The sequence below is a fragment of the Equus caballus genome, chromosome 11, assembly GCF_041296265.1.
Source record: "Equus caballus isolate H_3958 breed thoroughbred chromosome 11, TB-T2T, whole genome shotgun sequence".
NCBI classification, from domain to species: domain Eukaryota; kingdom Metazoa; phylum Chordata; class Mammalia; order Perissodactyla; family Equidae; genus Equus; species Equus caballus.
The window spans coordinates 50,548,385-50,559,765 of NC_091694.1; the positions used below are offsets into that span (position 1 = coordinate 50,548,385).

General features: G+C 55.1%; 1 protein-coding gene across 3 annotated transcripts; it reads left to right on the forward strand.

Moving 5' to 3' along the window:
• The first annotated feature begins 140 nt into the window (after nucleotides 1–140).
• ACAP1 (ArfGAP with coiled-coil, ankyrin repeat and PH domains 1) lies at nucleotides 141–11,259 on the forward strand. Of its 3 annotated transcripts, none has more exons than XM_023653429.2 (22): nucleotides 141–447; nucleotides 990–1,047; nucleotides 3,923–4,042; nucleotides 4,247–4,300; nucleotides 4,386–4,444; nucleotides 4,695–4,878; nucleotides 5,008–5,052; nucleotides 5,170–5,265; nucleotides 5,384–5,458; nucleotides 5,547–5,656; nucleotides 6,614–6,665; nucleotides 6,762–6,862; nucleotides 7,209–7,332; nucleotides 7,431–7,642; nucleotides 8,268–8,337; nucleotides 8,468–8,562; nucleotides 8,652–8,821; nucleotides 9,400–9,572; nucleotides 10,051–10,160; nucleotides 10,244–10,354; nucleotides 10,708–10,757; nucleotides 11,078–11,259. In XM_023653429.2, exons 1-22 carry the CDS (start codon nucleotides 395–397, stop codon nucleotides 11,176–11,178), a joined length of 2,223 nt encoding a protein of 740 aa, XP_023509197.1. In that variant the 5' UTR covers nucleotides 141–394; the 3' UTR covers nucleotides 11,179–11,259. The 3 variants fall into 3 exon arrangements, with proteins under 3 accessions (XP_023509197.1, XP_023509198.1, XP_070084041.1); XM_023653430.2 differs by having other exon boundaries at nucleotides 164–447; nucleotides 879–1,047; XM_070227940.1 differs by having other exon boundaries at nucleotides 182–447; nucleotides 990–1,066.
• The last annotated feature ends 122 nt before the right edge of the window (nucleotides 11,260–11,381 follow it).

The following is an 11,381-nucleotide window of genomic DNA, read 5'->3' on the forward strand; positions in this document are numbered from 1 at the left end:
GAATCAGGATTTGAACCTATGTCTGCCAGCCCCTCAAATTCAACCACTAAAGGAGAAAGACGCAAAGAGAGACCAGGGCCTCCAGTAGGAAGGTGACAGTAGATAGTCCCTGAGGGCGGGGCTGTGGCTTCTCTGATCTCAGGCCCCTCTCCTCCGCCCAAGCGCCGCCTCTGCCCCTCCCAGCGCTGCCTGGAAGTGTGGGGTGAGAGCTCCTCCTAGGACACCCCTTCCCCTTGGGGAAAAAATTCCGCCCCCCCAGGCTCTACCCAGGAGAGGACCCTCTGGTTCTTCCTCATCAACACCCGCCCTGAGGCAGAGAGTGCCTCTACCTGCGTCTCCACCTGCCTGGCCCCAGGGCCCACTGGCCCCCCCCCCCCGGAGCGGTCAAGCTGAGATGACGGTCAAGCTGGATTTCGAGGAGTGTCTTAAGGACTCACCTCGCTTCCGGTAAGTGCATGCAGGTCTGGAGGGCGAAGCGGGAGGAGGGTCTAACACCCCCCAACATACACAGACACACACACGGCCTTCTCCAGGCCAGATGTCCTTTCAGGGAGTAAGTCTCAAAGGGACAAGATAGAGGTTGGGGCCAAAGTAGGACCTCTGCTATCAAACTGGGTGCTCTGATGCTCTTCACTCCCTGCGCATTGTGGAGGGGGCCTCTCCAGCCTCTCGCACCCCCAGAGTGGCATTCCCTCCTCCCTCTCACTGAGACCCCTGCCCCTCCCCCAGCACCTGCTCTGGGCGGTTAGCAATTTCCTGCCCTCACCACATCCACCCTCCCTTCTACCCTTCCTGCTCTGGCCTGGGCCGGTAGCTCCCACACTGCACAGTGAGCTGAGCAAAAGAGGGCAGATGGGCGAGTCTTCTTAACCCCTCAGTTTTTCCTGTCTGTACCCTCGACTCCCTAACTTCGATCTCTGACCCTGCTGAGTCGGACAGACCACATGGACCCAAGCTCTGTTCCTGTGACCCCATCCCTCCTTTCCCAGAGCGTCTATAGAGTTGGTGGAAGCGGAAGTGTCAGAACTGGAGACCCGGCTGGAAAAGGTGATCCTGACACGGAGAGGTGACCCAGGGTCGGATTAAGAGGAGAGGGACAGGGCCAGGGAGAAAGTTGGAGACTAAGAATGAGTTCAGGGATTACTGAATGCTATCCATGTGGGGTAAATATCTGGGGGGCTCTAGAGAAGGAGAAAAGTGGTTCTTTGCTTTCAAGGAGCTTGGGATCTTGAAAAACCAGACTCCCCTGTGGACTTACTCTTGAGCTCTGCATTATGCTGGGCCCTGGGCGTTTGGGGAGAGCAAGACTATTTCTGCCCCCAGGGAGCCCACAGATGGCCTGTGGCAGACAAACCAGTGAAACACAAACACAAGACAGTAAGGCCTTCCCTGGCCACTCTATAAAACACGCCTGCACACGCACACGGACACACACACTCCCATCTACCTTACTCGGCCTTATTTTTCTCTATAGCATTTACCTCAATCTGACATGTTATATATTTATTTGCTGTATTAGTTTTCTATTGCTGTGCAACAAATTATTATAAATTTAGTGACTGAGAACAATACACATTTGTTATCAGAGTTTCCGTGGGTCAGAAACCACCCACAGCTTAGCTGGTCCTCTGCTCAGGGTCTCAGGCTGCAGTCTCCTCTGAGGCTCAGAGTTTTCTTCCAGGTTCTTGTGATTTTTGGCAGAGTTCAGTTCCCTGCTGTTGCGAGACAGTCCCCTGCCATGTGGCCCTGTCTGTAGGCAACTTACATCACAGCAGATTGCTTCTTCAAGGCCAGCAGGACGCTCTCTCTTGTGGGTGCTGGCAAGATGGCATCAATTTATATCAGACGTAATCACAGGAGAAGCATCCATCACCTTTGCCAATGGTGTAACTGAATCATGGGAGTGCCATCCCATTCTCTTTGCCATATTCTATTGGTTAGAAGCAAGTCACAGGTCTTGCTCACATTCAAGGGATGCTGATTATGCGAGAGTGGGAATCATCACCTTAGCGTGTATCTATAACACTTGCCAAGTTTAGTCTTGTCTGTGTTTCCCCACTAGAATGTAAGTGCCATGAGGGACTTCTATGTTTTGTTTTTGCTCCATCCCCAGTGCCTTTGCTGGAGCCTGAAAGTTAACAGATGACCAGTTAATATATACATATATTTTTTTAATTCAATTTTTTGAGTTAATTATAGACTCACAAGAAGTTGCAAAAATAGTACAGAGAGGTCCCACATACCATCACCCAGCTTCCCCCAATGGCAGCGTCTGATATAGCTATAGTACATTACCCAAACCCGGAAATTGATATTGGCAGGATGCGAGGAACTGTCTACAGACCTTACTTGGATTTTACCTATTTTGCATATACTCTTTTTTAAAAAGAAATCTTTGTGTATACTTCAGTGGCACTTTGCTACATGTATAGATTCTTATAACCAGCATCACATTCAAGATACAAAGCTCCTGTCACCACAAAGGAACTCTTTTGTGCTACTTTTTATAATGATGCCCTCCCCTCCCCCTTCTCAAATCCATGACAACCACTCCTCTGTTCTCCATCTCTAGACTTTTGTCATTTCTAGAATGTTACATAAGTGAATTCATACAATATGTGACCTTTCAAGATTGGCTCTTTTTTTTTCACTCAGAATAATGCCCTTGAAGTTTATTCAAGTTGTTGCGTATCAATAGTATCAGTAGCCCGTGTGTGAATAGTTCATTCCTTTGCATTGCTGAGTACTATTCTCCTGTATGGATGTACCAGTTTCTCACTAGTTCACTCTTATGAAAGTTCCTTATTCAGATATATGGGGAGGGAGTGGTGGATGAGGGAAGAACTGGACACTCGGTCCCCCAGCCCCACACAGTGGAGTTATGAGCATCAGGGTCCTTGTCCCTGGTCATAGACACCCCATAGTGACATCTCATAAGGCTTGGTCGTGGTCAGTTTTCTGACGATTACTGACCCTGCCGGCCACCCTCAAGCTCTATTTCCCTGAAGCCTTCACTTGCCCTAGTAAGCATTTTTCATTTCAACAAAAGTTCGCTGAACACCTGAGTGGCCTGAGCTTTCTGAGGCCCTACTGCCTAGGATTTCCTCACAGAACCTCCCTTGTGGTCTCTTGTCCCCTGGACTGAGCTGAAGGGCTCCAAAGACATTTGCTCCATCCTAGATGCAGTGACTGAGGCCAGAACCAAGTGTTGTCACCTCAGGAGCAATGCAGTTCCTGCAGATAACAAGAGCCAGGGGTCAGGAGACCTCTCTTTGGCTTCTGACACAGCCACGTGGCTCTCCCAGAGACACCCTCCTTGGGCCAGTCATTTGTCCCCTTGTTTATTAAACATCCTTGTTTGTCAGTTGGGGGGGGGGGCGGGGCTAGACAGAATGGGCCCTAGGAGCACCCTAGCATGCTGTCTTTGCCCTTCCCTGTGGCCTTGGTAACTAATTAATATTTAGGAGGGAACTTTCAATTAGCTGAGAATGGGAAAACTTGAGACCGTAAATACTGTAGAATTTAATACCAACCAGGTAGAGCGTTCATCCTGTGAGCCAGACAGTGCATGAGGATGGAGTTTCTGGAGAGCTGGGATCCAAGTAATTGGGGCAGGGCAGGGAGAGATGTGTGGGAGTGGACAGAGAAAGATGTTTGGAGGTGAAGCTGACACTGGCTTTAGTGACAGGCTGGGAGCAATTTTGTTCTAGGCACAGAGCAGTGGGAGCAAAGAAGCAGAGATGAGCAAGCACCAGGTGTGTATTAGAAAGTGGGAGAGCTGGACTGGGCTGCAGGGAAGTGTAGGTGAGGTTGGGTAGGAGGGCACGGCCCTGGGAAAGGGGAGACGAAGAGGGCAGGAGTGGGGGTGCCACTGGGTCTGGTGGCACATGGCATAACTCTCTATTGCCCTGTTGCTTCCTAGCTCCTCAAACTGGGTAATGGCCTCCTGGAGAGTGGGCGCCATTACCTTGCTGCTGGCCACGCCTTCATTGTTGGCATTTGTGATCTGGCCCGCCTGGGTCCACCAGAGCCCATGATGGCGGTATGTGGAGGGCCTGAACGAGGTGGGATGGGGCCTGGGATGTGGAGAGATCCTGTGGAAGGGGAGGGTTGGCCTGGGGTCTGCAGATCCCAGGCCAGAGCGGGGCTGGGGCTGCCATCTGAGACAGCCATTGCTGACTGGGCCAGAGATGGGAGGGCCCTACTGCCCCATGCCTGGTACTCCCTCTCTGCTCTTCCTGCCTAGGAGTGTCTGGACAAATTCACTGAGAGCCTCAGACACAAGCTGGACAGCCATGCGGTGAGTGGGCATAGGTAGGGCTGGTGGGGGAAGCAAGGTTGTCTGTGGTCCTGACCCCCACCTGCCAATTTCTGCTTCCCCTCAGGATCTTCTAGATGCCACCCAGCACACACTGCAGCAGCAAATTCAAACCCTGGTCAAGGAGTGAGTTGGGAGGGAAAACAATCTTCCAGCCCTCTTCCCATTACCCAAGGGGCCTCCCTCAATGAAGGAGTTGTGAGACTGGGGCGGGGGGGGGGGGGGGGGTGGTGGTGCAGTTCTGGTGGCCTGACTGCTATCAGTCAGGATCCCCTTGGAGTTCTGACTACACAGGCCAACCGAAAGGCTGAGAGGGACTTCTCTGCAGGGGGCAGGTGGGTCCACCTGTGATTCTGTGTTATCCTCCCACCCCCAGAGGTCTCCGGGGTTTCCGAGAGGCTCGCCGGGATTTCTGGCGGGGGGCTGAGAGCCTGGAGGCTGCTCTAACCCACAACGCAGAGGTCCCCAGGCGCCGGACCCAGGAGGCAGAAGAGGCAGGAGCTGCTTTGAAGACTGCTCGAGCTGGGTACCGGGGACGGGCACTGGATTATGCCCTGCAGGTGCCTGCCCCAACCTGCCCTCCTGGGGTACCAGGGCCTCAGTCACCTCAAGGCCGGAGAGTCACCAGTGTGCAGTGGGAGGGGACACTATGTTTTCAAGACTGACCTGAGGTCTTTCTGGTCTCTCAGATCAATGTGATTGAGGACAAGAGGAAGTTTGACATCATGGAGTTTGTGAGTTGCAGTGGTGATGAGGGCAAGGTGGGGAGGAGCCTGCTAATGGAGAGCAGGCAGGAAGAGGGAAAGAGGGGTCCTTCCTCAGCTCTGCCCCATGCCTACCTTGTCCCCCAGGTGCTGCGTTTGGTGGAGGCCCAAGCTACCCATTTCCAGCAGGGCCATGAGGAGCTGAGCCGGCTGGCCCAGTATCGCAAGGATCTAGGTGGCCAGGTAGAGCCCCAGGGAGCAGGCAGATGGTGGAGGGTGGGAGGGTAGGAGGTTCTGAGATGACTCTCCTGGCTTAGTTGGGGGAGGCCAGGGACATCTGAGATGCCCCTCCTATGCCCAGTTGCACCAGCTGGTCTTGAATTCAGCTCGAGAGAAGAGGGACATGGAACAGAGACATGTGCTGCTGAAACAGAAGGTAAGGGCTGGGACGGCAGGCAGGAGGCAGATGGGTGTGGGGCCCTGGTCTCTGCCCACCTTACCCTTTGACCCTCTTCTGCCCCCAGGAGCTGGGTGGGGAGGAGCCAGAACCAAGCCTAAAGGAGGGGCCTGGTGGCCTGGTGATGGAAGGACATCTCTTCAAAAGGGCCAGCAATGCATTTAAGACCTGGAGCAGGTGAGGAGAGGACACCCCATTCAGCCAAACTCATCCAATTAAAAATTTTTTTGAGTGGTTATAGTGTGTTAAGAACAGCAGGAAAAACAGACAAAACCCCCTGCCTTCAGACAGTTTACCTGCCATCAGCAAAGACAGACAATGAACATAATAATTAAGTAAGTTATATGTTATCTTAGAAGGTAAAAGTGCCATAGAAGAAAAATAATAGTAAAGCAAGGGATGTAGAGGGCTGGGGAGGGGTAGTAATTTGAAATAGGGTGGTCAGCATGGGCCTGATGAGAAGGCAACTTCTGAGTGAAGACTTGAAGGATATCTGGGGGGAAAATGTTCTGGACAGAAGCAGGAGCCAGCACCAAGGCCCTGAAAAACTTGATGTGTTGGAGGAACAGAGAGGAGACGATGGGTGTGGACCAAGGGAGGGAGGAGGAAGTGGCGGGAGATGAAGGGGGAGCTAATGGAGATGTGAATCGTGATAGGGCCTTGTCCACTTTCGTAGGGACCGAGGCTCTACTCTGAGGGAAATGGGGAGCCATTGCAGGGTCCAGAGCAGGGTGGTGATCTGCCCTGACTCAACTCCTTCCCCTGCCAAGGCCACTGCCCATACGAGATCTTTGTGCACGTTAGAAAATGGAGCCCCTTCCCAAAAATACTTCCATCTGTCAAAAAATTGTAGCAATAGACATTTTATTAGAAAAAGCATTTTACAGCCATCTGCTGGAAAGTTGTCTCCATAAATATATCAACTCTGGGTTGCCCAAGATGTGAATAGCACCCCTTAGATGTCCCGGTCTGCACAACTGCCCTCCCTCCTCTGGAGCATCGCATGAGACAGTCAGCCCACGCCTCCTCTCAGCAAGATCCTTATGGGGGAAAGGGCACAGCCTCTCTGCTGCCCCTGGCCCGAGCCTCATCCCAGTGCTGCCCGTGTCCATAATCTACCTCCACCTCCTCCAGACGCTGGTTCACTATCCAGAGCAACCAACTGGTTTATCAGAAGAAATACAAGGTGGGTAGGCCTGGGTCCTGGATGCCTGGGCCCAGGGAGACTCAGCCCGTGCTGTGGCTGGCTGGACATCTGGCCCCTTATCACCTTCCCTGCCAGGACCCTGTGACTGTGGTGGTAGATGACCTCCGTCTCTGCACGGTGAAGCTCTGCCCGGACTCTGAGAGGCGGTTTTGCTTTGAGGTGGTGTCCCCCAGCAAGTGAGTGCCATCCAGCCCCACGGGTGATACTCTAATATATCTCATTCTTTACCAACTAGAAAGGCAGGCCAATCACACAGGCCTCCTGGAGCAGGGTCTTGGAGGCCCCCAGGCAGCCCCAGGCATTAACCCATTGGTGGCTGGATTGTAAGGCAGTCTGGGTGTGGTTCTGAGGGGAGGATATAGGGTGATTGGGGATATTTAGAAGGATATGACCAATTGGTACAGAAGTATTTCAATATGACTGGTGCAGTTGAATACTAGCTGAATGTCAATCTGCCCATCCTGCCCCATGGCTTCCCAGGCCTCAGACCCCTCCCCACTCTCTGTCCTCCTTCCTGCTCAGGTCCTGCCTCCTACAGGCTGACTCAGAGCGCCTCCTGCAGCTGTGGATTAATGCTGTGCAGAGCAGCATCGCCACAGCCTTCAGCCAGGCACACCTTGATGACAGCCCCCGGGGTTCAGTCCAGGTACCTTAACATGGGGGTGCAGGGCCAGGCTGCCCAGGGAGATGAGGCATCCCTTCCACTAGGCCCCATGGCCTCTCTTTCTTCCCTTGTCTCCCAAGGGCTCGGGACACCTGGCCATTGGCTCTGCTGCCACCATGGGCTGTGGCGGGACAACCAGGGGAAGGGAGCCTGGTGGAGTTGGGCATGTGGCAGCCCAGGTGCAGAGTGTGGACGGCAATGCCCAGTGCTGCGACTGCCGGGAGCCAGCTCCTGAATGGGCCAGCATCAACCTTGGTGTCACCCTGTGCATTCAGTGCTCTGGCATCCACAGGTCATTCCCTAAGGCCCCAAGCGTGGGCCCCACTCCTTCTGGTTGCAGTGTCGGGGGGGCAAGATAGAGCCCATCACACCGGCTCCACCCTTCCTACCCTGCTGTAGCTTCCTCTCTTAGACCCTGGCTGTGACCCTGGCCGGGCCTGTGGGGCACAATGTGGACCCTAGTGGGCCTAGCCACTCTGTGTCCTGGTTTGGCCAAGGTTGGGGGACACCAAGAGAAGCTTATTGCCTTGACTTGAGGAGATGTGGGGTCAGGGCTGCTGAGGGTGGCGGAGAGAACAAAGAGCAGAGAGAGGTCATGAGGCCTTAGCAAGACTACACAGCCCTCACCCTGAGGCAGTCAGGTGGAAGCGGGGAAGGGGAGTGACATGGAAAGAGTTGTCCAGGCCAGAGTGCCATGAGAGAAGGGAAATGGCTGAGAGGCCTTTGCAATGAAATGTAGGGGAAGAAGGAAAAGAGGGAAGGGTGAACAGGCAGGATCCTGCCCAACGTGGGCCTCCTTGCCCCGTGCCTCTGCATGGCCCCCATGCATGGCCTTGCCTCCAAGTCTTTTCAGGAGCAGTGGCAGCTGCCCCAGCTGCTGCCCCACAGAGGACCTGACTCCCACTTCGGCCCTCTAGGAGCCTTGGAGTTCATTTCTCTAAAGTCCGGTCTTTGACCCTCGACTCGTGGGAGCCAGAACTAGTGAAGGTGACTTGGGATATCTTGAAGAGGGTGGGGGGTGGGGGCGGGGTGAGGACAGGGCTGCAGAGCCCTGAGGGCTCAGACGCTCAGCCCCACCCTACCTGTCTGTCTCTGCCTCTGCCTGGGCCACCGGAAGCTTATGTGCGAGCTGGGAAATGTAGTCATCAACCAGATCTATGAGGCCCGTGTGGAGGCCATGGCAGTGAAGAAGCCAGGGCCCAGCTGCTCCCGGTGAGGTTGGGGCTGCCCTCCTTTTGGGGAGGGAGGAAGGCCTAGGATGGGAGGGAAGACTGTCCCCTTCCTTCCCCCGACCCCCCTAGGCAGGAGAAGGAGGCCTGGATTCATGCCAAATACGTGGAGAAGAAATTCCTAACCAAGCTTCCTGAGATTCGAGGGCGAAGAGGAGGCCGGGGCCCCCCCAGGGGGCAGCCTCCTGTGCCCCCAAAGCCTTCCATCAGGCCCCAGCCAGGGAGCTTCAGATCCAAGCCAGGTATGGGGTTGGGTGGGCATTCACTGAGTGCCTGCTGTGTGCTCAGCACTGTGCCAGGCCTGGTGGAGAGGCACAGAGTAGAAGGCCCAGGCCTTCCCCTTGAGAATGCTGGAGGCGCCAGCTGACACTGGCACTGGTTTTACAAGCCAAGAGTTTCGGGGGTTACAGTGAAGAATGAGAAGGAACATGGGGCTGGGAGTAGACAGGGAGGGCTACATAAGGGTGTCAAGAGCCTGAGAAAAGTCAAGAGTGAGAATGAGCTAGGGTCCCCAAAGGCCTGTGAAGGAGAGTGTGAGTTTGGCTGGAGCAGAGAGAGCCAAGAGAGGCGGGACTGAGCATCAGTGAGTCAGCTCACCTGTGACGTCCTAGCGGGTCAGGATGGTTGGACAGGAAGAAGTGAATGATGTTGTCTATCCCCACACCCCAGGGGCCACACACAAACACACACACACCCCTCCACCTCCCACCACAGTCCCCAGAGTCCTGAAGGCCTCCCCACAATTGAGAAGTGACCTGTCTCATTACAGCATCAGTGCTGAGGGTTTCTTCCCAGACTCACAACTGGTTCCCTCTAACAGAACCCCCCTCGGATGACCTGGGCAGCCTGCACCCTGGGGCCCTGCTGTTTCGAGCTGCTGGGCATCCTCCGTCTCTTCCCACCATGGCTGATGCCCTTGCCCATGGAGCTGATGTCAACTGGGTCAATGGGGGTCAGGAGAATGCCACGCCGCTGATCCAGGCCACAGCTGCTGTGAGAGTCTTGTTGACCTCCCCAACCCACCCTAACGCTCCTTCTCTTTGACCCCTGCTCTGACTCTGGGCCCACCTCTTACCTCTCCTTCCACCCCCACCTACTCCCTGAGAACCCTACCCCATAGGGAGTGATAACCGATAGAGATAGGTTGCTAAGAGTGTGCAATTTGGAGGCAGACAACCCAGGTTTGAATCCAGGCACTCATCACTTAAAGGAGATTTTGAACAAGTTATGAACCTCTCTTTGCCTCAGTTTCTTCATCGGTAAAACAGGAATAACATATGTCATCAGGTTGTGCTATGGAGTTTAATGTATGAATACATGTAAAGAGCTAGAGCAAAGCCTGACACTTAACTGTGCCCGTACACTCCTGATGTCCATGCCCCACCCTCTGAACTGACCCCACTCTAAAACATCTTTAAATCTTCCACTAAAGATGCCGCCCTCTCTCCCCATTCTCGACCTCTCTATGTAGAATTCTCTTCTGGCATGTGAGTTTCTCCTCCAGAACGGGGCGAATGTGAATCAAGCGGACAACCACGGCCGGGGCCCGCTTCACCATGCAACCATTCTTGGCCACACCGGGTAGGGGCGGCAGGGATGGTGGCCTTGGGGAGGGAGGCTCCGCACAGGGTGAGAGGCTGGCTGAACCTGGCTATCCTCTCCAGGCTGGCCTGCTTGTTCCTGAAACGGGGGGCCGATCTGGGAGCTCGGGACTCTGAAGGCAGGGACCCTCTGACCATCGCCATGGAAGCAGCCAACGCTGACATCGTCACCCTGTGAGAATGCCTGAAGGGGCGGGGTTAGCGCTTGCTCTGTCCACTTAGGCCGGGCTGAGCTGAGGCCCGAGCGTGCCAGGCGGAGCGTCGGAAGGGGCGCGGCCACCTTCTGGACCGGGAGAGGGAAAGAATGCTCCCAGTGTTGTTCGGGGCGTGGAGTAAGAAGGGGGGCGGGGAGGGTCCGCGGATGGTGAGTTCGTGCAGCTCAGTGAGAGGCATCATTGTTGTAGAGCATCTTTTGAGCTCTAGACCCTGGGGAAACAGATGAATAAAACAACCCACTCAAAGTTTGGGAACTTAGGATGGGGGGAGCGGGGAAAATGTCATTCATTCCTTAATTCCTTCCCCTTCAGGCTACGATTGGCAAAGATGAGAGAGGCCGAAGTGGCCCAGGGCCAGGCAGGTAAAGTACCCCCCCCCCACCCCGTCCCTGGCCCAACATTGTAATTCTGGGCTTCTGGCCCCTGACGACCTGCCCGCCTCGTGCCCAGCTTTATCGATTAATCCCGTTGTTTATTCAACAAATATGTCTTTGGACGCATCCGACAAGGATCCCGGAACGAAGCAAAGAATAGGCGAGGGCGCTGCCCTGACAGCGCAGATGTCCCCTCCACCCACGCTGGAAGCGCGCGCTCTTAGCAGGCCAGCCCCGCAGTCCCCACCAGGCTCTTCTGCACCAGGGCCCGGCCTTCCGGCCTCCCAGCCCTTCCTCCCTCCCCTCAGGGGACGAGACGTATCTCGACATCTTCCGCGACTTCTCCCTCATGGCGTCGGACGACCCGGAGAAGCTGAGCCGGCGTAGTTACGACCTCCACACGCTGTGATCCCAGGCATTCGCGGGCCCGCACCCCCGCCCCTGCCTCCCCGCCGTCGGCCCCTTCGCCATTAAAGCCTTCGTGCTGTGCTCCCCGCTTCAGAGTTCATTTATTGGGCGCCACCTTCGGGCCGGCAAGGTGTGGGCGCCGCGGCTCCCGGGGTGCGAGAGCGCTTGAGAGTTGGCGACTCCCGGGGAGTGAAGTGGCAGCTT